Raw genomic sequence first — 27,135 nt, forward strand, 5'->3', positions numbered from 1 at the left:
CGTGAAGTCGGCTATTTGCAGTTCGCAGAACGAGGCAACAGATTACCATTTATTAGGAGTCTCACGCAGTTATGATTGAGCCGCTGATTATCCTAGACCAATAAAACAAATGCCACCGAAACGGCAATTCTGACAAAGCTACAAGCAAGTAAGACATTTTTATGGTTATAACCAAACGTTCAATAATATAACAACTTTGCCATCTCTGTTTAAGCTAAAAAGTATATCTTCAAAAAGAGGAAAATTTAGGTATTTTTGTTATATTACACCTAACTCCTTGTAGAACAGTGCAGCTTAAAGTTGACTTCTGATATAAATTGCATATATTTGTAGCCACCAAAGGTTTTCAGGGTAATAAAAGTGTATTTTAATCTGGCTTTAAAAGTGAAAGCCTTTCTTGACCAAGTACGTTCCCCCTTACTTTTGTAAATATGGATAAAGTTTACAGCTCGTTAGTTGATGTTAATCTAAGGATTGTGGCTAATTTAACGCTCACATTATATCAAAATAATTAAAGTATTGTTATAGGCTCGATGTTTACATCTTCTACCCGGCCCCTCATTTCCTCGGAGCGAGTAAATGGTTTATTTGAGAGGATTTTTATAGGTTTTGTCATAAATGAGGTGCAGTGATGAGGTTAATGTATGTGTTTTGTAACTAAATTGATGTGCATTGACCGCCTTCGCCTAAAATGTGCAATTAAACCGTAGCGCCTCCAGTCTTTCCTTAAGACGTTAAAAGTTATAACACAAGGGTAGCACCTATGTTTCTGAGGTACAGAAGTCTTGAAGGTGAATAGCATAACCTGGATGCCATTTTGCCCAGAGAAAATACAAAGGCAGAGCCTTACGTGTCCACAAGCTCAAACCAAATTGTTAAACATGCAATCAAAGTATTACACTGCCCCCTTCTAATTTGAGCATAATCTTTGTCCCATTCCTTGGTTAGCCTATTACGGCACAGCGTAATCAATGTTATAAAGTAAACACACCAACCGCGTCAGTCATCGAATTTATATGCAACCGAGAATAGATTGGACTTCAACATCACTAGTCCTTCTTGGCAATCAATTGGATTTGGTGTTTTTTCCTGTTTGCGAACTGTGCTGGCGAAATGAGGAATGTGCCGTCCATAACGTATGGCCGTCACTAGCCGTAATTTGGGAACAAGTATTCCCTCATTTTGCTTTATAATAAAAATTGGGCCTATCTCCTCTTCTTTCTTAGCATGATCCTGTTTTCTTTTTAAGCGATTCGTTAACTGGTACTAGTAAAAGTAATTAGATTTTTAGATAACTATTTTAAGAATGATATGTGATTATTGTGACTTTCTCCACAAACTATCGCATTAAATAACCAAGTTGAATGCATCGATGTCTGCAACCGTCATTAAATCTTAAATAAAACGATGGATCTTTCCCGGTGTTCACAGACTTCGTTTAAAAGTTTATGAAACTTGCTCTGCCCCACCTACTCTACAAATGACTCAATCAAATAAATTAACACTCTTTTTTGCGCTCTCATTTACTAATGCCTTATTTAATTGGAATCGGAGGCGCCATTTGCAAGTGGGCATTACAAGCCCTCCTCAGTCACATGGTGATCCAGGCCACCAAATAAGCTTTCTGTTAGATCATTCAACATACACTCGATGCATTAATTAAGCAAACATCCTCCATACTCGGGAATGGCGTAAATCAAACGGATTTTTTGGACTCGACGGCCTTGACTTGCGTTTTAATTCTAACTGGTATTCAACATTAAACTAATGCCATAGCCAGTGCTACGACAGTCCAGTTTTTTGTTGCATACATTAGTAAATTTTGGTCTTGGTGTCTAGTTTCTTGTTGGTCTACCGTTTGAAGAATTTTGTTACACAATAGCAATCAGCAGATCGGAACCGTGTGGCTGCCATGGTGACCGAAGACCTATTAATGACGTTTTGGCACTTAAAAAGAATGAAAACACCTCTGCTACATTAGCGTGTTTAATTGGATATTTTGTGCCGGCTCGTGCCTTCCCGAGGAACGATTTTGGTTTATCCGAACTATCTCGCGCCGTTACTGACCAATATGCAAAATAATGTGTAGTGGTTACTCTCGGTTCTACTTTTTCAAGTCACTGCAATTTCGATAACCACTTAGTCCCGTGCGTTGATTGTTAACTGACAGGAGTGACCGTAGAAGCTGTGAGCTGGGAACAGCTCGCTGGGGCCCTCCGCAGCCGAGAGGTTGCCCTTGAAACCCCTACAGCATTCATTCAGACGTCCTATTGCCGAATGACTGAATGTCTTGTCAGTCTGATTTACTTGAAGTCTTTGATGCCAAGACAGTTAGCCTGGCGTCAACACCATCATCACATACGTGCACTGCCAATTTTGGGTATGAAATCGCTCTTGTCTGGTCCCCACTGTGAAAAAAAGGAACGTACCGTTATTTGGCGAACGTGACCACCGAATTGGCCCATCAAGAGTTCGCATCGCCGAAAGTAAACATCTACCTCGATGATATAAGCGCGTCAATTATTATGGAGACTGGGTGAAAGTGAGACAGTTAGTTTATCGTACCACATTTTGGGGCATCAGATTAGATTTGCTAAGTGCCGATCTTTGAGTTAAACGCCAAAAATCTGCCTTGTGATTGACTTAATTGTCAGAAGGCAACAAAATCTTTTTTTCTGCACCTGTAAGGGGTTTTATGAGTGAAATATCAGATTCAATGCCCTCTTTAAAAAGTAGCTGCAAAGCTACGAGATTCACGGTTTCATTTCAGGTGAAACGAGCACAAATATGCAGTAGAATGGAGTAAAAAATAGGAAGGGATATTACAACTCCAAAATTTCTAAAATCGGTGACATTTGTGCACTGAGGTGATTTGGATGGAATCCATTTGTTGTCGTGGCACCATGCAAATTTACTTGGAAAATAGCCATTACGAACGGAAAGTGGTTTGTTGTGAGACCATTTCATGAGTCAGTCACCTTTAAGGAAAAAAGTGTTTTCAGTAGGACAAATAATGTGACTCCAAATGTGATTAATAACTGTGCAGTTTCGCCTAGACATGGTTCTGCTTTACTCAACCTTGACATTCTGTTCAGGCATCAGAAATTTGGAGTGTGGTGCTTGGTCACTGCGGACTTTAGTTTCGCTTCATTGTTGGCAATGCGGTGGAATTCATTCTTTTGGTGTGAATCATCGCAGGCTTCTCCACCAACGGCGCCCAGCTGCTCCATTTTAACATCTACATACATGCACACACACACACACACACACACACACAAAGAGGGCGTCGTTATCTGCGGATGGAGTGAGGTCAACCTCTGACGTGGAGGGTGAGGAATGTGAGTAGTGCGCCTTTTGAGGATAACCACTGACATGTTCGTTCGCCCCAAAAACGTTTCAACGCAACGTCCACGTCTCATCACGTCCTACCTAGTCGTCTGCCTGAAATGCACCTCGCGTTCTTACAGCACACTTGAAAGAGGTGAACAACAACCAGTTGGCAGTCTTTCCACCTCAATTCCACATCGTACAGATGTCTACAGTTGATAAGGCATGTCAGTGCCTACTTGCACAGCCCTCAAGACTTCGCCCTCCCAGCTGATGCGCATTTCAACTAACTGTTCCCTCACTTAAGTTGGGCACTGCTGAAAGGCACCCTTGACTCCTTCGTCGTAAGCACACGTGTCAATACCAACAGTGATAAATCATTCCGCTTCAAGAACATCCTCCTCCTCCTCCTCCTCCTCTTTCGAGAGGATTTTCCTGAAAGCGGTGCAACATCAATCTTTCAGTGATTCATCAATGAACCCATATTTTTTTTACAACGTTTCTAGGCGATACGTTCTTCTGCTACACATCACGCCCCCCTTTAAACGCTGCACGAGAAGCTCTTGCAGCTTTGTAACCGAATTAACCTCGCTCCAGAGAGCACAAATTCAAACCACACCCGTCTGGTTCATTTGACTGCCAACACCCATGACCCCTTCTAGTTTCGAAAATTGCACAATCATTTTCTGTCTTGCGTATAGGCACTTAATTTTGGCTGTCTTATCAAATAAGCATTTTGATGCATTGGTGGTTTTCGATTACTAGAATTACATTTCAACGATCGGAAATTCATGTCTATGTAGAAGATCGAAAAGTTTCTCACCGTACTCAAATGAGATTAGGATGTTTTTCAATTGGTACCAAGCATTAAGTTTTGATAGATAAAGCCCGAAGTTCATAATTAAGCTGCATTATATTACACAAAAAATTTTGATTCACTGCTAATAGCAGTCAAAAACCAATCAGAATAAAGGTGAGAGAGGGAGATGTAGATACACAGGTATACGTACCGAAAGTAGAAAGAGAGGAAAGCAGGCAGGCAGGCAAAGTTGGGGCTGAGTGAAATCGTTACACATGCGCAGCTGTTGCTGCCACATTCAAATGCAACAACAATTTAAACGCCTTAAAGTGCCCAATGACTAGCCTCTACATCGACTGAGGGGATGGAGAATGTGTATGGGCGCCATGATGTGATGCAGAATCTAAAAGATAGAAGAACACCGTACTTATATATTTGTGGATACCTTAAGGAAGTGATCTAGCGATAATATTAACGGCGCGGGCTCCTACTTTCGCGATTTCGCGATGCAGCGCTCTTCCCATGCCCGTAGCTACCCAACCCCACTGTAGAGTAGTCATAATAAAACCTTTTCCATGCTGATACGCTTTAATTCGTCGCCAGGAATGGCTCAGAGCGCAACAGCTATATACGCTCGCTTCACAAGGGAATTTAAGGATGCTTGACGTAATCGGTTGGAACCACAGAGACACGAAATGAAAAGAAGTACGAACATTTTTGACATCAAACGCTGTGAAAATTTCGCAGTAACGAAAGTCAATTAAGGGATTTTTGCCATCATCTTAGAATTTATTTCAATTCCTCTAAAACCACTATAAGGAGACACTAGGATAACGCTCAAAATTTAAATAGCTATACGGCTTTTCAAGTCCCCCGTAATTCGGCAGCCAGACTAGTGTCATGAAGCTCGGATATCACCATCCAAAATACCATTGCAATATTGCGAATTTGGTCTAAACGAGCAGGATTCACCAAAATTTACGATGCATCGTCAAAGAGAAGTGACTAACCGCCACCAGAGGGGGCGAAGTTTGACGATTGCGGAAGAGAAAAAGCTTCAGGTTCGTTGCCACCACCACCTCCAGTGACCCCTTCAGAGATTCTGCATGGCACTCGAAAATTGGCCAGGTCTGCAGCCTCCGTTTCGCGTGTCTGCAGGTCACCAAAGAAGTTGGAACTGGAGGTGGCGATAGTGGATTGGGGCCGGAATGAGTTAGGGCGCTGACGAAAGCCACTGGAGATCATTCGAAGCAGCGGGTTTGCAAGCTTAGTGTGAGCCTGGAAGAATGTTTGCGCAGTGGTGGTGGGAGGCGGTGTGGGCTGAGTGCGAGGAATCTTGCTGGCCGAGGGTTGGCGGTGGTGTCGATTGTCTCGAAGGCGTCTGTGAATGGTCCAACAAAGTGTGAGATAGATTGTCTTCTTCCTTTAACAAATTTACAGTTCATTTAGTTATTCGTCTATTCAATTATTTGTTGAATTAGTTACCAACTAAACTCCTAACCAACCATGTACTCAAGCATCTTTCCAACCTTTCATCCAAACACACATCTCCATTAGTGAATGAATTCGTCTTATTTTCATGTCTGGTCACCCATCTGCCCATCTGATGAGCAGTCCAAGCCCTACCATATGTCCAACTGTTCAACAGCCCACCTATCTATTCATCTGTACCCCCTGATTCAAACATTTATCTATCCAAGCGTCCATCGACAAATTCTACTATATCTCCACCCTTTCAGCATTCCAGTCACCTGTTCAACCATTCTTCCATATGCCCATCCGTCTAGATATTCAGCCATTACTCCATTGCCCATCCTTCCTTTAAACGACTCTTTCATCTATCTTTCCACTGAAATATTTACTAATTCACCTGTTTACCGACCCATCTTAGTAAACTAATCAACTCACCCGATAATTTGTAATTTATAATGAAGGAAAATAAACAATGGCGCACCTTCTTCTGTCGGTGGTATTGGATGCAAATACGATAAAATGGGAATTGGAGGAGGGACACTCCGCCTCCTGATTTGAGACGCCAAAACCCTCCACCTCCTCTCCCTCGCAAGCCAGAAGGAGGTTTGCGCTGCTCTCCGAGTTTGAAGATATACCGTGACTCAGATGACGCAAATTAGCGGGGCTGGCGGTGGAGGCAGGGGTTCCGAAAGCAGTGGTGGGGAGGATAAGATAAGCGTTGTTGTCCGGAATGAGGATGGCTACCAGAATTGCTGAGAGGGCAAGAAATGCGCCGAATGCGAAGGGTGGACCCGGGATGAATGTCTGTAGTGATTGTTATGAAAAGGAATTTGGTAATCTCAGCTTTGAGATATCATACCTCTGTTCGAGACAGGTGAAAGAATCACCAAAAGTTGATGAGGTTTTCGGTATCGGACTAGTCAAAGGCATGCAATTGTTTATATGTATGCATTATAATGCCAGTGTATTGGAGCGGTAAACTTTGCTGCAATTCCATCTCATCTGCTTCATGGAGCGACCTTACTTCTATTGCAGACATGGAAGCTAAGATAACGCCTTATCGTCCGTATTTCTGAAACGATAACTTTAATAGAACGACTACTTGTGTTATTGAAACAGCAGCTAACTCAATGAAGAAGCATTACAGAGTATTCGTTGGATTCAAATAGAAGAACACATACCCATACCCGATGAAGCAATTGCAACTGACTCTGGAAGGTCTGGTTCTCACCCGACAGCACTTCATTTTGCCCCGATGCTAGAGAACCGCCCAAAAGAGATTGGTTCGAGGGCCGGTAGTTCAAGTCCACCTGGGCAGATGACAAGGAAAACAGGAGGACTAAGTTACAATTGTTTGGACTCTGACAGGATAGATCTCGCGAGCTGTTTGTGCAGAAAACCTAAATTACCCTTTGGCTAATGCATATTGAGAAGTAACCTGATTGAGTTCCCCTATCCTCGACCATTGTCAAAAAATGGACAATTTAGGCAACTATTTCATTCTTGGCCAACACACGAGTTAGTAATCGAACGAAGTAAATTCGTCTTTTAGTGAAATAGAAAAAGCACGTATGTGAAAAATACTATAGGCAAAAATGTGAGAGGTGGAGCTCTAACATCTTTCCTGCGTTGTGGAAAACTAGGAAATACCCAGAATGGCGGTCAGGTGGCATAAAAAGTTCCAATGAATATGAACAGGATAGGGAAATCTAAAAGTGATTTATTCAATATTCCAATGAAATACGTCCAATTTACAGTTGCACTTCCTCAAAGGCATGTGGATATTTGGTTATCCCGTCGAAGTCAACAAGATGCATTGGTGGATGATACCGATATTGGGAGGCTTGGATATAGTGCTGACTCATCACAATATCATCTTCAATCCTGCCTCGATGGTGAGGTCAATGATTACAAAGATGGACAATTGAAAGGAGGATAAGGTTAATGGCACGATTATGGCTACACAGAACCATTACCAACCACCAAAAGTATCGACGATCCGCATTGTGATAATGTAGCTAAAATTAACGTACTTATTCCTGGAAATCCAGTTTTTACTAGTGCATACCTCCACATGAGGTCATCACAGAAGAGGGAATCACCCAAATGCTTTCATGATTGCTAGCATCTTCGTTCAACGCTGACTTCTCTCGTTCAGATATTCCACTGATCGCAGATGAGCAGACAAAACAGTGCTAGTAACTTTGCGTGACTTCGATGTGGCTGCCTATGGTACTGTAGACCAAGGTCTTCCTCTCCATTAACACAACTTTCCCCCGTTGACTTCGATGGGATAACTAAACGTCAACATGCCTATGAGGAAGCGTAACTGTAAATTAGACGTATTTCATTGAAATATTTGAGTAAATCCTTTGTTCTATAAAAAAAGATCGAATCCTCAGTCGGCGGATGCAGAAAGCAATGCGCTATAATTTCTTGGCAGTAGGGGAATAACATTAGATTACAGGCGCATTGGGAACCGTAAATTCCATAGTTTAGAGCAAATTCACACAACACAGCTCCACGAACAACTGGTTGCCCAAAAAACAACAAAACAGAAGGAGTGCAGAGGTCTCAAAAGGGCCCACACAGATGCAATAGGAGTAAGGGGGTTGTGGATTTAGTTAGACAAGGGATTTGGATTTTATGTCAAAACTTAGGAAGAATAGTCTCATTTAGCTAAGGCTAGGCTATTTTGCCTTTTTCTCAAGCTTAGGAAGCTGAAGCAAAACACTGCAGTCGAGAAAACCAAGAAAAAAGAACACGGAATTTTTTCAATTTCGTATTATAAACCGTCTGAAGACGCAAATGGCTGCAAATAGAGATTTACGGACATTCACAAAAATGACATATTACCAAGACAGAGATCCAAACCATGGAGACTCAATTGAGAGTACAAAGAAAGCGATACTGTTGCTAACCAAAAGTAGGCGGCAGTGATGAAGAAGGATTGGAGTTCCGTTAGGGAAAAAAGGAAAATAAGTTCTGGAACATTGGGACAAAGCAGAACAAAGCTGTAATTTATTCATCCCTTAACACTTGAGAGGAACATTTGTAGGTACCCGAGGAAGAAATAAAAACACAGGAAAGTTATCTAGCTGCAACCACAAACTTGCATACAATAACAAGCGAAGAAATTACACCACCGCATCAAAATAACTGCAAAAGATGGGAAACATTATTGAAAAGAATTGCTGCGGAAGTACATTTCTGAAAGGAATGGGTAGAATTTAATCCCTTGTTAAAATTAAACAATGCTGACACTTTTAGTCAGGCGCGAAAACGAAAAAGAGCCATAAATGAAGTTGCGGACACTGGGATGTATCAATCTGTATGACGAATCACAGTCACTGTCTGATTGGAGTTATAAGATAGCTGGCACAGCTAAATGACAATAGGGCGTCGCCTGTTAGAAAATACAGAAAAAGAAACGAAAAAGAGGAATTTCTTCAAGATACGAACCACTTCCGATACCTCCTAACACACAAGAACCACAATGGAGAGATTGAAAGGTGCCTCAAGCGACGACGTAACGCTCCGTTATCTCATGATTCCCGATACATATTGATCATACAACAGTGGAAAAGGGAAGCACACAAAGACAGAGGAAGGGGACACCTTTTAAAGGCAAATCATTCCTAACAACTTTTGGCACGCATGAGAAACACAGAAGAATTCTTAAAAGAAGGCCTTAAACGGCAAAACTGGGCCATCTTCCGGCTTTTAGGCAATTACCGGTTGCCCAACAGGAAAATAAAATTTGCAAACGCCAGAAATTCTTTGAAAGACTGGACATACTCGGCACGTTATAGTCGTCCTGAAAATACCAAATACTTCATCCCGATACCTACCAACCAAAAAGGTGATTTCAACAAAAGCGGAAGAGAGGACTTCTTTGGGATATTTACCATTCGCAGCACTTTAATCATGGACGAAGAAAAGCAGCACCTCACCTGAAAGATAAAAAAAATGAAACCATAGACAGCAGGACCAAGACCTCCACAAAGACCGCGGATACCAGTGAGAAGACCCTGCAAAAAAAAAACGACGCAAAATGATGAGAAACAGGTGGGTACCGAAAAAAATGCTTGGTTCAGAGCGTCGTGGTGATTAATAAATAGCGAGGGAAATTGAGCTGCCCTTGGTGGAGGAGCTGATTTTCTTTATGTCTAGGATAAGTTTTTTAAGGTAAATAGAAAATCAAATACAACAATTACGGTTAATTAATATGGGTAAGCGATTTGACTTGTGGATCGACTAAAATTTAAGGAATTCACATTGCGCGATTGGTCGATGTCTTTTGTCTTATGGTTGGGTTGGATCACCGTCAAAACCTTTTATCACAGCACTTTGTCTTTTTGATCTATTACAGGAAAATTCGCTAAATAATTAAGGACAAATACTCAAAAGGTGACAAAATGAAGTGATTTAAGCTTTACCAATATGTTTTTATGTGTTTCAAAGCTAAATTTGAGGCAGATCTGCTAGGCTTGTGTCAGGATGAACCACATAAATAGCGGCATTATTAACAAAAACCTCATGATAGACTAAAACTTCTAGGTTCGTAGCTTTTCGAAACTCCGTATTTATATATCAGGATTCCTGTGATCGGTGGGCGATCCCAAACAAGTATTTCTAACTGCTCTTACATTGTACCAGTCGGCAAGAGTATATCCTTGCTGACGATGTCTTCAACTCCAAAAACTCGTTCATGTTTCGATTCTCTGTAAACTACCCTTTAAGATGTCTTGGAACTCACGATCTCATTCAATTCTCCTGACTAAACAACGCCACTTACTGAGAGGCTTCATGCAGGCTAATAATCACCCCTAAAGCGAGGTCTAGTAAGGCCAATGTAGACATTGCGATACTCATGTTGTTTAAATGTTCATTTCAGAAAGGAGGGGGGCATACTAATCGAAGCCCGTGACTGAGGAAGGGTCAACGTCCCGCAGCCTGCAGAAAGGTTCCGTGTCAAAACCTCCCTGAATTTGTACCCACTCTCCCCATTCTTTTTATCTAATAAACATGAAGGAAAGAGGAGATCTACGAGGCTCGTCTTACAATACTACTAATATGCGGAAATAGAATCACCCTCTCTGTCCACAGCATTCGTGCAGGCATACGTCGTGCTCGACGGCAAAGGCGTCCGTATTGAAAGATTCGTCGCCTGATTGTAATGGTTGTAAACTAGCCAGGATCCAAATCTACGCACACACTACTTTACAACAATTCTACGCTTACGACCACAAATAAAACAATACTTTGGAATAAATCGTATCATCGAAATTTCATGTATTTAGACGAAACGGCACTCAAAGTCATACATATCATGTAAAGTCCAATCCATGCTTAAACAAAGTGGGATTTTGAAAGCAATTTATCTAGAAAATTTTGAAATTTGACGCAGAGTTTTAAATTTACAGAAAAAGGGAAAGTAGTTAGCAAAATTCGATTTTCCCCAAGTCACCTCAGGATACTTTTCAGGGAGTAAAGCAAAAGTAATGGGACTTTTCGATGGGAAGCCAATTCATCCAATATGATCTTAAATGAACTTAATGGCACCGGAAAGTATTTTCACAGTAAAATTAGATTTTCCCGACAAATTAACAACCTCAGGAGATAAGCACAAGTCGAATTAATTTTTCAGATGATAAGGCAACAAGGTAGAAAATTATTAGAGGGGTGAAAAAGAAGAAAACTTAAAATACAAGATTCATTAGAAAAAATTCCCTAAAGGCTATGCGTAATCCTTTCCCAACAAGACACCTTTTCGTCTCCATAAGCCAAGAAACAAATGAGGTCTAGCAATCTCGATCCCATTCCTCGCTTTTGCTTCGCATGTGATCCTGCGAATGTCTAATGCCAAGAAGCACCTAGGGAGACAGAATGTGAGGACGACGACAAGGCAATGTCTACCTTCTATCCCATCCTAAAGCTCAAGTCTCCTCATGGATAAGTTTTGCAGTGATATAAGGTATGAGGCACGGACTTTCCCCCAACAGCTCGCCTTCGAATCGCACCCTATCAAGAAAATAGGTCTCAGAAGGAAATGATGTTTGGTCTTCAAAAAAACCAATCATAGCAAACACTACCGTTTGCACTCAACCACACACAGAAAGCACGCATGTTTTTCAGCAATATAAAGTGGCACCTGTGTTAGAAGTGTGGAGTGGGTGGTGTGGATAGTGAATCGTTTGAATACAATAAATGGTACGTCTATTGGATTAACAATCTGCTGTCAGTTGGTATGGATGTCAAAGAATTGTAGCATTACTTACGTTAGAAGGCTGCTGAAAGTTGGCCTTCATTTTTGTTTAATAGATTGGAACATACCTCCTCATTCGTGGGAATAGAGGGTCCTTCACAGCGCAATATGTCACCACTCTTTGAGTCATTCTCCCTTCGAATTACATCATTTAGTGAAACAATCTAGTTGTGGGTAGTACGTTGTTCCGTCATCGCGCACCGCATCTTCACCAAATACCATACGAAACGTGTGACAAGGAACTTCTGTGTCTTCGCGGTTAAGATTAATTCGTTTTATGAATCCGACAAGCTCAAATCACATCCATCACTTTCATTCAACCGGAATTTTATGGTGTGGAAGTTGAAAACAGAAGGAAAGTGGACAGCACAACAAAGAGCACCGTACCGATGAAATGCTAAACATCTAGCCAGACTATAAACAATCGCATACATTTGACAGGTTATGACAACTTATTGAGGCGAGTTACATCGTACACATAAGCATACCTCAGACAAAGGTTGGAAGAATTGATGCCAGAACTCAACAAGAAAGGACAATGACGGCCAAAACATCACAAATTAATTTAAATAACTAAAAGTTGCAAACACATTTATTGTCGGACAGCATAAATTCTTCGACACTCGCACAAGACTCCATATAAATGAAAGGACAAAGCCGTCATTACTGCTATTGAGAATTTCCGTCATTCTCATTTTAAATGTAGTTTCAGCGTTAAATGGTCAGTGAAGAGGGGTGCTTAAGTCGAGACGAAGGCCACATTCCATGTGAATTTGGTTTTCACCAACATGACGATCACTCTTTATAACATTTACACATGTAACCAAACGTAAACACACACGACGTTGTCATTTTAATGCGATGGGGAAGTTATTCACGGTTCACCTCCATTTAGGTAACTAAGACAGTTTGACAAAGGGAGCGTAAATACCACTCGTACTGCCTAGCATAGTAATTACTTGTGAACCCCTTCACCTTTTACAATCTTCAAAGAGAAATAAAGTACAACTTTCCACACTCAATCAGAATCAATGCACTTAAGTACCTTAAGAGAGAACATAGGGGAATATCCTCATGTTAACCAATTCTTCAAAATTAATTTAGATTTCCCATGTTGGTCTAGGAAAATGGTCTAGTTCTACTTGTCAAATAAACTGACGATACTGATATTCGCGAAATTCTCGATTAGACGCTAATACATCCCTCCCAGTAAACACCGAGAAATACATCTAGAACATGGTTTGCTGAGCAAAGTGCAGCAATTCTACCCTTTCATTCAAAACAAGAGCAATGTTTTCTACAAATAGGCGAAGGAGGATAGGCAGACAAATCGGCAGTCACAAAACAATAGAAAGTGAGTGCTTTCAATAGAAAGCCAATATTCCAGTTGAAATTGTACCGAAAAAAACAAATATACCTTGGCTGTAAAAAACCATCAATGATGAAACAATATAAGAGTGGGTACAATAAAACCAGGTATTACAACAATCTATCCAGATAAGGCAATTTAAGAATATGCACCCACTAAAAAGCGTTGACGCTGCATCAGTTCTATTCAATAAGAATCACTTTCTTATGAGCGTTCGATAAGCAGGTAACGTGGCGAATGCAAAAAAATAATGCAGAGAATTGAAAAGACGGAAGAAATGGCAGACCCAGGGACATAGGATGTGTAAATAAATAGATCGCAAATAAATAGGCGAATAAACGGTGGGTAGGAAGAAAAAGGAGTTAGTGAGAGGAGATAAAACGTGCCTGAGTGAGCCCCTGCTGATCAGCCTTGACGTGGTTGGAGAGGAAGGCGGAGAGGGCGGGATAGGTGATGCTTCCGAGGCCCGCCACACAGCCCGCTAACCAAAGAATCCACGCGGAGCTGAAGAAACCGAACATGGCTAGTTGGCAGGCCTCAAAGGCCAGCCCCACGATGATCGCATGCTTCGCCCCCAGGCACGAGATCAGCAGGCCCAGGCCGCAGGTCTATAAGGAAGCATTGGGAGAAGGAAGCATCAGATCCCTGTTTTACTACTGAAAAAACGCGTCCTTAAACCAATAAAAAATTGTGGAGTAAAAGGGATACCCAGTTGGTTCAATGTGGTCTATTTTCAAAGCCCAGCTTCCGTCAGCTACTTTAACAATGCTATTTGCAGCAATGAATGATCTTGACAATTAATCGCTACATATTAAACGCAAATACTCTTTAATCCATTCGTCCAACTGATTACAGTAGATGTTCACAAAGAAGGAGAAGCCTCAAAAAGACAAATCTCTTCGGTAGGCCAAACTTTTAAGTAGCGGGGTTGGTAAAATCCAGTTACCAAGCATCGTAATAACCACTCTGTACATTTATGTCATGGATAATTTCAGAGCTAAGTACCTTAGAAAGTTTTCCGGGGTGTTGGACCTAATGCCGTTAATTCATGCTTGATAGAAGAGACGGGTACCCGTTTTCACCATCTCTCATTATCAGTTCGTTGCTGTTCGGGTTAGCCTCCCTCCCCCCATCATGGCAAGCTAATTTAGAAACAAGATTGACATGCCCTATCAATGTGTGAATTTAGCATGCATCACATTGGATTCACAAAGGGAGCTAAGAGGGTGTGCATTAGGCACACCCAAAACCGTTAAAAGGGTCTTGCGGCCAGCACAGGAAGAGGGTTCTATTTTCAACAAAGGAGGAAACGAGGTGACTAATTCGGAGCATGACTCCACCTCGTGCCTCCCAGGTGGACACCTTTCATTCCGCCCATACAACAATAACGAAATCCCATTTTTAAACAGTTGTTTTTTTTACTCGAAAATGGTTCGCAAGCTCCATTTACCAGTTAAGTCGGTTTAAGATTTCAGCTCTTGAAATGTAGGTGTAGAATTCCGATTCAAGGGGTCCAGCTTCTTATTAGGCGGTCCCAGATTTCGCAAAACTTTCAGCATAGTTCGATACGATGGATTCTCGGAATTGCTAAATTAATTTATTATAAAGCACATAAAGCCATTTTCAATCCCCACGCCATAACATTTCGGTTGAATGAATGTAATGGATGTGATTTGAGCTTGTCAGGTTCATGAAACGAAGTAAACTCAACCACGAAGACACAGAAGTTCCTTGTCACACGTTTCGTATGGTATTTGGTGAAGATGCGGTGCACGATGACGGAACAACGTACTACCCACAACTAGATTGTTTCACTAAATGATGTAATTCGAAGGGAGAATGACTCAAAGAGTGGTGACACATTGTGCTGTGAAGGACCCTCTATTCCCACGAATGAGGAGGTATGTTCCAATCCATTAAACAAAAATGAAGGCCAACTTCCAGCAGCCTTCTAACGTAAGTAATGCTACAATTCTTTGACATTTACGCCAGCTGGGAGAAGGGGAAGTTGACTAAATGGGCGCCTCATGCCGTGCACCAAAGAAAAGTGTAAAGAAATCGGAATATCATTTTGTTGTTCTTCACATCTTCGATTATTGCAGAAAATGCGTTGCGTTTGAAGGAGTTTGCTGACTGAGCGCTTTGTGATAATGGGACGAAAATTTTTACCAATCCGTTCACTACCTCACAATTCTAGGATGCAGTTTAATTCCCACCATCCTTGTATGTGACAAATGGGAGAAATTTTTCACCCCGTGAAAGCTTAACCATCGCTACTGCCTAAAACTACCCACCCGATTGCCACTTTTCTTGGCGCTGAACAACCAAATGCAAGATAAACGGTTGGGAAGAAAACGCCACAGAAAAGAAGGCGGATGGAGTGAGTGTTTGCTTTAAGCGATAAAATCGCTTATTAAAGGTGGAATTAGAAGCAAGTTTATTTTGATAAGGAAGGGTGACGGATACAAAAAACTAAGCGACCGGAATAAAAACTAGGAATGTTGCGTATAATGGTGCGCAGCGGCGGTTAGGCCTGAATTTACCATCAAAAGTCTAGACACACGGTAAACACAAGTACGTTCTGGAGGGAAGCCAATGGAACACGAGAACACAAGAGCACAGAAACGAGAGGATCTTTTTAAATGAGGTACAAGCACAGCAAATCACATTTTACTGGTCAGCTAAACTAAACTGAAGAGACAGACCACAGTAATAGAAATAACGCATTTTTGATGTACAGAAGAGCTGAGAGGATAGAAGAAGCACTAATAGTGTGATAAAGGTCATGATGGGCTGTAATTATGACAACGACCAATCAAATGCAAAATTTTCTATTAAAAGGACCATGTTTATCATGTAAAAAACCAACTTTTGCATAAAACGGTGAGTTGGTGGTTCTTGTTGCCAGCTTGACTTTCTAAAAGGAACACTTTAGTGGAGAAAAACCGGAGACAAAACCACTTCCAGCTGCTTTTCAAACCTCACCCTATAGGCTAATTTTTATGTGTTAAAAGAATAAACATATACAGTTTTAAATCCTTTAGTAATAAAGTGAGATAGTAACATAGTCCTCATGGCAGTAAAGCCCTTAAAAAGGCAAGGTTGACGCCAGTTTTCCTAGCACTTCTAATGAATCAGCCCCTTATGAGAATGTGGTCTACGCATGAGTGGTTAAAGCGCTGCACCTCTACGAACCTCCTTTCCAGCCGAAAAAAAGTGTACATGGAAGGAAGACTTCAGTTAATGCCAAAGTATAATCAACTCGGTGACAGCGCACACATAAGGAAAGAATGCTGGTACGGAGCGCTCCCACATGATCACCGACACCGATCACAGTTTTGAAGACCAACATCATTACGTGGGTTTGACGACCCGCAAACAAATTAAGTATCGTAAGTAATGTTTCATTGCCGCAGATCAACTAACCTGAGCAATGCACGAGAAGAGACCACAGATTGCAATGAAGAGAGCCACGTTCTCCTCGCTGAATCCGATCACCTGGAAGGAAAATGTTATGCAGTAGAAACACGCAACATTTGAGGTAACATGACAAGAAAAGGCAGAAAAGGAGACTGAGATAAATGATGGGTCACACCTACCACGCAAAAGGTAAGATGGTTAATTACCCGCATTCAAAAGTCCCATAATAATGTGAATGAAAGCCTACATAGCGGAATCATGAGTTTTGACTAAGGTAAAACCAATCAAAGCTGCTCTATTAAATGCCTTCTGCAACAGACTAGAGGTTATTCAGGAGAATTTTTACCCTATAGTCCCACTATCAACAGTGACATTACGGGTGGTGCGTGGTATGCGTACCCATCATTTGCTTTCCTGCTGCTTCAGAACAACTTACGAGCTCACACCGCTCTGGAAACCTTGCGGACATTACAGTAGGTTAGGCCGCGAAATTTCCCCGCATCCTGCTTACAGCTCGGATCTCACTTCGAGTTATTTCCACCTACTTTAATTCCAAAAACATTTTATACCTGATTACAAAATGACGCTGGCTATACTAGGTTGGTTCATCCATACGAATGAATATCTCATTGTCGCAGCTCTCAAGATAAAAGTGTCGTTTGGAATCCTCGAAATTTGTTTTTATTTTGTACAAAATTAAAAGTTCGGATTGGACATGAAAGGTTCACAATAACTTCCACTTTCAATCTGAAAAAAGCGAGATGGAAGTGAAGTTCAACACAAATTTGTGTCTTGATAAAAAACTACAATTTCACCAAATAAAGTAACTGAGAGAAATTTCGGAAGTTATTTAATCTTCTCGCATTAAAAATCAGCTCCAATTTATTTGATTGCCTTATATCTTACTCCAGCGCAGCATATGTTAGACCGCAATTCTCAAAGGTAAGCAAAGTACCCCATTTCTGTTTCCGAAACTGGGAGCCTCAAAAATCCAAGCAGTGTGTATTTTTATCCTCTTAGAGAGTTAATATAGGGTTGTGTAGAAATATACCGTGGCAGAATTGGCTATGATTACATTCTTGCTTTTAGCAGCTCTTAAGAAGTCTTCGGGAGTGACACAATCGCTACGGAAAGGTAAGGAATGGTGATGAAAGTCTATTAGTGTCACCAATCATAGTTATGGAAAGAGAAAGTAGACTTACCAATCGGAGATACACGAAGAAACAGGAGTATTCCCCAGCTTCGGGTAGGTAGGAGAGAAAGGTTGTCAAACAGACCAAGAGCGTAAGACGACCCCGACTGATGTGACGCAGGGCCTGATGTTCGAGGCAAAAGTGAGCAGTTAGGGGAGGTGATTCAATAATTAATTCAACACTATAGCGAAGTATTGTCCCTCCATTCTTTGACCACTTTTGATCTATTTAGGCATCCAACGATTCTCCCGTCTTGTCACTCAGGAATCAAATCACGCATCTATCCGAACGCTTGTCCTTTTCACTATTTGGCCTTTCAGCTATCAACCTATCCAGGCCTCTCAACTGTTCAACCATTTATTCATTCGACATTTCACAAATATCCTCCCACGTGCCCTTCTTTTCCATCCATCCCTCCATCCGATAAGTATAATGTTGACGTATCAGAACGCAATTACACCAATTCAAAAACTCATCCGTAGTCACGGGAGAAACGACTTGAAATATGCGTCCTCTGCACTAATGAAGGATTCAAAAAGGGACAAAAAAAGGCGCTTTATGCGGAATGAATTGCTGGCCATAGCAATCGCTCATTTGCCATAATGTACATATAGTCGAATGAACATGAATGTAGACTCGAATATGCGCGAGATTCAACAATTACTTTTCATTCACCCTGACCTGTATCGTGATCAAATGAAATCAGCAAAATTAACCTAACTTGTATTAAAGATCCGAATTTAAAATATGAGGCAATTGAATAAGGCCATGCAGTTTTTGTGATAACAATCAAATAGATGTAAGAAACTTTAAATGTAAAATTCATTCGTTGAAATAACCACATTTTGGATCTGTACTCAAATCCTTATCCAACAAGACATACTTGCAGTGAAGTCCACACTTCCATGAAAATGCTTTTCGCTAGAAACAAATAATCTTGTCTCAGCCACTTTCATTTTCACCTCAGTTTTACTGCTTTAATGATTGTGATTGGCATAAAAATGGAATAATCACTGGATGGAATTTGATACAGGGAATACAAAGGATGAGGAAAAGGGTGATAGCACAATTTTCAGCTCAGATTCGGAAGATATTCCACGAGTTTATTAGCTATGAGGATTAAAAACTAAGACAATCCAAGAGGATATGCAAAGTATGGATCTGTTTCACTTCCTAATAGGTAAAGCGGACCCCACCGAGAACTGATTCCAAGGCTGGATAAATAAGTGCCTTATCCTCAGTCCTATCTCTTTCAGCATCACTACACCTCTTGCAATACACCTCATGAAAGAAAAGCTCTATTTTGCGAGCGGTGGTAGATGAGGGCGTGTGGCATGCTACCGAAAAGCTGCGTCACAGTAGTTCAAACACTTGTGACTCCATGGCATGACACACGTAGACAAGCGCGCACGCCCTAGTGTATGTCACAAAGCCAGTGAATCCAAATGACGCTACCACTACCGTTGCTGAAGGGATTGCAAAGCGTTCAGATATTTCGCGATGAAGGGGAACTGAGACAACCACCCTCTTCAGGAACCTTTGCTGCAAAGCAAGAGAAAGCGATAATTTACTCATGAAAATGACGGAGTGATAAATTTCAGTGCATGCAATGAATCAAGCGATATTTCACCTTGATTGATCTCTACTTTGTGATTGCTATAAATGCACATTTCGAATTTTGACTTTTTCAGGCCAGAAAAGTAGACGCGGAGTTAAGTTGTTTGTAGTGGCTAATTATTATCAATTTTGAATGAAATAGCTCTGCCCTCATTACACCTCAAGATTGAAACCACGAGGCGAGGTGAAAAATCACAGGCTTCGAGATGGGTGCAATAAATCACTAAATTTCCAAAATACCAAGGTAGCGCTTCATTTTTGCCTAGGTATTAAGGGTTGGCGTGAGTGTGCCTCGTTGTCAACAGCACTTCACACTTTCGACAATGAAGAGAAATTTTGCAGTGTTCTAGGAAGCTCAATACATCGACGAGAAGAGTCATCCCCCAGGACTTCACCTCCGTAGTGAACGTGGTCGATGGTTTGGAAATCATGCTTTTGATCATGAGCAAGCCGGCCACCCAATGATGAGACAAATAGTGTCGGTCTGAGCTGAAAACCCCTAGTCTGAAATGATACTTGTTTTGCGCACGCGGAATTGTAAAAATATTTTCAGTTTCACATACCCACGGCCTTCACGATGGTAGCATGGAGCCCCATTCACACCATGACGTTGGTTTTTAACTCCTCAGCATGTTGTGATAATGGAGTCGCATTTAGACGCATAAGTCACATAACGGCTTCAGGTATGACTCAAGCAACACATTGGCAAGATTTTACGCAATTACCAACTGCTAAACTCCAGATGAAATAAGTTCATAGGGTAAGTAACGGGCTTAGTCAGAAAAATATCGTACTTCCATAACTGCTTTTACCAATGAGCTGCTTCCACTTTTAGCAAGTTGCTGTAGACTTTCTATTGTTAGTACACGATCAAAACTTCCCGAAATGGCCTCACCACCTCCATCAGCATCGAAAACCGCCTTGACCTTCAAATGAAAGCATCCTTGCCAGTGCTCAGTCAGGAAGAAGCAGGAAGCAATCGACAAGTTATTTGCGTTTAATTTATCTCCGGTTTCTCTTTTTTTGACAGTCATTTCTCTTTTGATAGTCATTCTGACTCGACCCTCTGGTCCTACTTCACCCTCTATGCAGCATGGATGAGTTGTTAGGCCGATTCTGTATCAAAAGCTTAATCATCTGCACTTTTAGAACAGCCAAAAGATTCCAACTACGCTTTGAGAACTGAGATAGAATTGATAAAGTCAACTTGAAAAAACTCTCACCAACACATCTTGAGCATGGAGGTCAGGCAGAGTTCAACTAATTTTTCTATATTCCAGCAGTAAAATACTTTATAAAACCACTATCACCTGACTTTGGTTATCAACCCACCTCAAATTCAATCACAGTTTAAAAAAACGCTCTAGAGATAACCAGTGTAAAGCCAGCATTACCGTTAATTTTTACAATTCTAATGACTTTGCAGAGGACAAAGATTTTCATAGAATCACCATACCGAGTTTGATAAAGCGTCGGAATAACTAGGGTGATGTAGTGGTTTTACAAAAACAGTCGAGGCAATTCGTTCTTTCGGATGAAGAAATCTGTTGTGCTCCTTTTACCGTAGTAGGACTTCAAAAAAGTCCATATGATACCATTATTCATTCGTGATTTGGGTAATTTCCCATCAACGACTTTCATTTAGTTGTCGAACTACTTCATTGTGAAATCACAGTTTCAATTGTGATCCCCAAAGACAGCAACTGCGCCAACAAATAATCTGAGGCAGTGCAGCCTCCCATAGAAAAGGGAGGATTCAAGTGGAGTAGTGGGCAAGGAATTAACAACTCGTGGTGATTCACACCCACTTTCAAAGAAGCACCGATGAGGAAGAATAACAATATCAGCATCGATATAGAAGAAACACCGCTACTACTACCAAAAAAAGTATAGAGAATAGATAAAGTGAATGCAAGGTGGGTCAAATAAAAACGTGACCCTAAAGGATTTCGCCTGCACGCACACAGCAGTAGATGGGATTGCCACGTAGGGAAAAGAAAGTGGGGACTTTCACAGGCAAACAAACATGTGACTCAGGTAGTCACAGAAAGTGCTAACATCAGCTGTCAACTGGCATGAGCAGATAACTTAGAGACGCCTATTTCGGTCCATGCACGTGAGCATACCTTTCACTCATGTGAATGAATCTGATTTGCAAGCAAAACAATTTAAAGTACAAAAAGTGATGGTGACATGGATAATGGAAATGTCCTGCTGATTTTATTTCATTACCCCAATTTCACGTATCATTTGGGTGTGGAAACCTCCGTTGCCTCTATTTCGCAAATAATTCATTTAATAGCTCTCAGAGAAAAGGAGGGGCAAAAAATTCCACGCAAATTCCCCATCATAGGTACTTTACATAAGTACACTGAAACATTTCACATTAAGAGACAGTATCCTTACCAAAGATGAGTAAAAATGGGCATTAACAAAGTTCGTTTAATTCAGACCGAAACTCTTAATTTTTAATATCTAAACAAGCATACCATCATGACAACAACACACGGATTAGTAATGTGTCAAGGACGTTCTTTTGTAAATTATTGGTCGGAGTGGATGTCAGGGGTTCGTTCAGTCCGACCAAATGCCTTCGATCAAGACGAGGTAGGGGGACAACAGTGACAGTCCGCCTTTATGCAATGTCGTGCATGAACGAAAGGCGTGAAGCCTTAATGAGACTTCAAACAGTTGGCCGAAGCCCCTCAAGTAATAGCTGAACACTGCGTCGAAATTCTTTTATAAAATCAAGTTTTAGTTTGGCTTGATCACCACTTGTATTTTCAAGGAGTCAAGGTAACACTGCAGATAGCAGATCGGAAAATGAAACGAATGGCTAATGCGTCGAGGATCTGGTTAATTAATGCAGATTATGTTCGAATAATGATCTTAAAGATATCTTTCTTGAAAACAAATGACCTATGAGGCGGTTCAAAACGATAGCATGTGATTTAGCGCCAACATTTGATAAGGTTACGGGTTGACAATCCAGAATCCGGGGAACATCAGGGTGACGGATCATCCACTTGTAAAGTTAACTTCCTTCCAATATTCATCCGTTCTTCAAAGATGGTAACGTAACCCTCATGATTTGTTTAGATTGAATCGGGTTCGATGGTGGGTGCTGTTGAAAACCCGATGAATTTTATGCATAAACACCCAAGTGAAACTATTTCAGGGCGCCGTAACCGGCTGTTGATGGACGCGATACGGCTTCGAGGAAAATTACAGTTTACTTGGCTGGAGGTCTAACGGTTTCCAATCAAGAAATGTTCATATTTTGGATTAACAAACATGTCTAGTGGAAAATCCTTGTAAATCCTTGAGATATGGAACCCAAGACCAATATTCTCCCCCAAAACGATTTGTGATCTTCCAATGGACGCTGATTCTGAGAAGTATTTCCAACAGAAGGAATATGGAAACATTGAAAATGGCCAAAGGGCACTGAAATATAACATTCTTTGAGCAAGAAACAAGGTTTTATTCAGACACAGCAGAGTGGAGATCGTGGAGAATCCAATTAGAAGTTAGATTCAGTTTCCAGGGCCTAAAATGTTCTCATTTCTTTAGTTTAAAAAAAAAAAACAGAAGTTGAATTGAAATTTTAAAATTAGATTTAGCTCTTACTAAGGTTGAGTATGCAGGAAAGTTAGGGAGAGATGAATTTAGGAAAGCTGGGCTCAAAAAGAGGAACAGAAGGACTGAAATTTAAACACAAAATTGATAAAAAAGAGGATGACTTGGATGCACGTAGTTCTCGCTGAGCTGAAATATAATCTCTATGTGGCCCACTAACTTCCAAAAACCCTTTTTGGAGAGGAATACACCAACTTTGTTAAAATCAGTCACTTGATCTCGTTAGAATTCGCTCGAGGCAGGTGACTTTAGAAACTAAGGTCATGGCAAAGGAGATAACCATACATACTCCTGAGGGGTTAATGGGATGTTGCTTGTGGCACCAAAAACGTGGTGGGCCGTTTCTGACACAGCTGACTCAGGGATGGAGGCAAAATTCGCATGCGAAAACGGCGGGGAAAGAGGGCGTTGAGATGAGGAATTCACTTCTAAGGAAGAGGGCATTAAGCCCTTCAAAACTTGCAAGCTCTCGAACACGAAATTTTTTCCGTGACGGACATTTGACGATGATATTTTAAATGAGTATACACGAATCCAAAAGCGGAAGCTGTGGCGAGTTTCTTATTGCGTACTCTTGATAGATTAGCGAAATCTCAACACAAGAACTAAAAAAGAGCCGATCCATTTCGATACAAGCGATTCTTCAGAAGTCGAAATTCGCTCAATATGAATTTACGCAGCGAAATGTTAAAAAGCCAAGTTTCAAGTTCTGCAATGGACCAGGTTACACCCAGAAAGGTTTGCCTTAATTTCATCTGAATTGGTTCTCCGAAAATATGAAGTTTACCCATGTAAATTCAAATCAAGGTACGTTAGGATTTAAAACCAACGCTAAGAGAGGCCGCCTTACGGCTCGATGCACTGAAAGTGAGAAATGTTTGTTAAACAATACCGATTTTTTACAAAATTAGTCATTTAAATTTAAATTAGAGGTTTGTAAGCTCAAAAATCCTGTTTAAACTGGCAATCTGGTGAACCTGAAAGACTCACGCTATTCACAATGGTTCAATAAAGGTGAAAGATCTACGACAAAATCGACCACAGAAACAAAACGAAGGTAGCAAAGGGTTGGCAAAGTATGCAAAAAAACAGCTCAAAAGAACCGGTTGAAATCTATGGAGATGTATTTGGACAATGGGATGGTGGTTTAAAGCGACAAAACTCGAAACTGATCCCACGGAAAGTTGAAATTCGCTCTTGCTCACTCATACCAAAGAAGAGGCCCTGGGAGCCAAAATTCACTCCCAAAAGATGGTCTCAAACTCCCCCAGCCTAAAGAAATGACGGAGGTTGAAATTTAGAAAAGAAATCTATTTACATCAAAAATCTTCCTTAAAAGACCACCAACCATTCACGCGCAATCAAATCAAAGAAGGGATTCAAAAACCAAAGAAAATATTTGAGATGTGAATCTTACAAGCCCAAAGAACTGGTGTTATTCATAATGGTATCATTAGGAAGAGTGATGTACTTTCAACCAAAAAGCCTTCCAAGAAAGGAAAATTCATCAGCATGAATTCAAACGAAAGAAGAGATGCTAGGAGCTAACTCATGCTGAAGGCGTCAGTTTCGCGCTGTCAACAGTCACGCCTAAGTTGCTGACAAAAAAGTGCCTCAAAAGGTTAAAATTCACCTTCCTACCTCCTTTTCTCTTTAATAATAATGAGGCTAGAAGGTGAACTTAGAAACAAAAGCCTACGCCAACCCCTGAATGATCAAATTGTGTAAAGAACTTAGCTCTAAGAATGGATTAAAATCTACGCATGTATTCCAGCAATTGAAGGCAACGACACTCACGCCAAATGGATCCACCTTGTCCCAGGTGATGGGCCAGCTTCGCTCCACAGTGGGCTGTTCACTGGAATTTACGCAAACTGATTGACTAGAGGGGGAGGGCGGTGCCGCGAGAGAAATACGTTTCACAGCTCCACAGGAGGCGCAGCTACCGCATCCGTAGCCGCCACCGCCACTGCTGTTGGCGCAGCTATCGAGAGACTCGGGGACGCAGAAGAGAACAAAGAGAACATCGGAGAGGGCTATGAGGGATGCCAGAGTGATGACGAAGCTTTCACTGTATGCTTTCTCCAGGAAGGCGCCTAAGGAAGGCGAAATGATGAGGCTGGCTGCAAAGGTTGCAGAAACCTGAAAAAACAACAATGAGGAGGAAAAACCAAGTTTCAACTACCGTTTGGAACCCTCTTATCGAAGTCACAGAATATGGGTCAATGGTCATGTGATTCGTCCAACGGATACAATAAGGCTTTATTAATTCAAGGTTTGCAGAGAAAAATCCATAACGAATGAAACTTTTTTCTTGAAATTTCAGGGAGAGCAAAAAATATCATACGATCTACCTACTGGGTCTACAGGACAAAAACAATGGACGTACTTTTCGTATGACATGGAAAATATTAGAATTCCCGCCTTCGTTTTTACAAGAATGCAATTGAGAATGAGAATATGCGATCAAGATTCTCGGGTGGGGTCATTTATTAAGAAATTCCCCAGAGTATTTACTAACCTACAACTATCAGAGCTGGACTGTTATAAACCCACAAAAGTCGTCGCTCATCAAGTCGAAGAAATTAAGATGCGTGACTTGAATTCTACAAAATAAGATTCGGCCTGCTATTTAAGATAACCAATGGCTTTACAAAATAAAAACTGCACTCGAGTTTACTTGTCAAACCTAATTAAATCCGTTGAACGAAAACTGGGGAACGGTTTAATTAACTAGTTCCAAAAAACCAAATTCATTCTCGATCTGACAATTTTGAAGAGAAATTGATTAGTTGGATAAATGGCAGTCTAATCAGTCCATGAAGACTCATGCATCAATCGGAGGAAGAAACTACCTCACCCCACTTCCTCTACTGCTTACAAACCCTCTATTTTTAATCAGGTTGGTAAAATATTGGCAGTCAGATAACCATGGGCTTGAAAAATAGGTAATTTTGTAAAGTTCGGAGCTAAGTTTGACGTTACTAAGGGTTGTGAAGCATTTAGCTAGAAAAGAAGACTAGAAGAAAACTAATTGAATACACATTAAGTTTTGAAGTTTAACTCATGTTAACATATATTTGATACTTTGATAATACAACTAACATTAGTAAATAACACGACCTGATTTAGCTAATTACTCAACAGGAGAAGAAATTGCCTGGTAAATAAGGGGAAAATGCGAAAGATTCCATATAATGTTACCACCAGAAAATAGTTTAATTTCCATTAGGAACATTAAAAAATGAAAGTAGGCAAAATGAATACTAGCTTACAAGTCCGTAAGCCCAAGTCCTGTTCTCCACCGTGGTAACATCAGAAACGAACGCCAGAATGACAGAGAAGGTGACGGAAAATATTCCCGAAATACTAATCATTGTGAAATACCACCAGTGGCTCAATTTTATAAAAGGAATTGGAGAACACGTAAAAGTGACTGTCAGAAAAAGGAAGGGTTTCCTGCCGAAGATGTCTGATAGCGCCCCTATAAGAGGAGCGCTGAGGAAGGAGAGAAAACCCTTTACGCCTTGGATTAACCCATTCATCAAAAAGGTGTGTTTTGGGAATGCTTCGTCCAAAACCTGCAGAATAGATGCCAGAATTAGTTAGAAAAGAACTTACAGAAATCATTGGCGACGTTAATAACCCAAATGCAAAAAATTCCAGGAAAATTACAACCGCGGCATGGTAGACGGACGGCGTAGTTAAGCACCCCTAAGGCTCAGTTAGTTAAAAAGCATCACGTGCCATTCTCCATGTAGGTACCTCCCGTGCAATAAAACGCCTAGGGCCAATGCTCATTGTTCTTTACTATCCCTGATTCGCAAACAGAAATTGTACTTATGCACAAGGTCTCTTGCTATAGCCCAATAAAGCCCTATTCAGTTGAAAAGGCACCTTCTGTCTTACACATTATAAAACACCAAGATATACATTTTAAATGCAAATGTTCTTGCACGATTATTTTAGCGTTTTTGTGATTAACAACTTCTTTGAATTCTGGATGCTTTGATGCAACAGTGCCTACGTT

General features: G+C 40.9%; 1 protein-coding gene across 1 annotated transcript; it reads right to left on the reverse strand. All coding sequences in view use genetic code 11, as the record gives it.

Annotated features, from left to right (window-relative positions):
• Nucleotides 1-4,473: 4,473 nt before the first annotated feature.
• On the reverse strand, nucleotides 4,474-26,906 carry EGR_08336 (Hippocampus abundant transcript 1 protein; the record flags this gene model as incomplete). Its single annotated transcript, XM_024497585.1, has 13 exons — nucleotides 4,474-4,529; nucleotides 5,137-5,507; nucleotides 6,081-6,403; nucleotides 6,781-6,909; nucleotides 9,553-9,630; nucleotides 10,726-10,769; nucleotides 13,619-13,844; nucleotides 16,663-16,734; nucleotides 17,859-17,972; nucleotides 24,903-25,247; nucleotides 26,381-26,686; nucleotides 26,727-26,819; nucleotides 26,871-26,906. The coding sequence occupies 13 exons, from the start codon at nucleotides 26,904-26,906 to the stop codon at nucleotides 4,474-4,476; spliced, it is 2,193 nt and encodes a 730-aa protein (XP_024348008.1).
• Nucleotides 26,907-27,135: the final 229 nt, after the last annotated feature.

This window comes from Echinococcus granulosus (genome assembly GCF_000524195.1).
Source record: "Echinococcus granulosus chromosome Unknown EG_S00103, whole genome shotgun sequence".
Taxonomy (NCBI): domain Eukaryota; kingdom Metazoa; phylum Platyhelminthes; class Cestoda; order Cyclophyllidea; family Taeniidae; genus Echinococcus; species Echinococcus granulosus.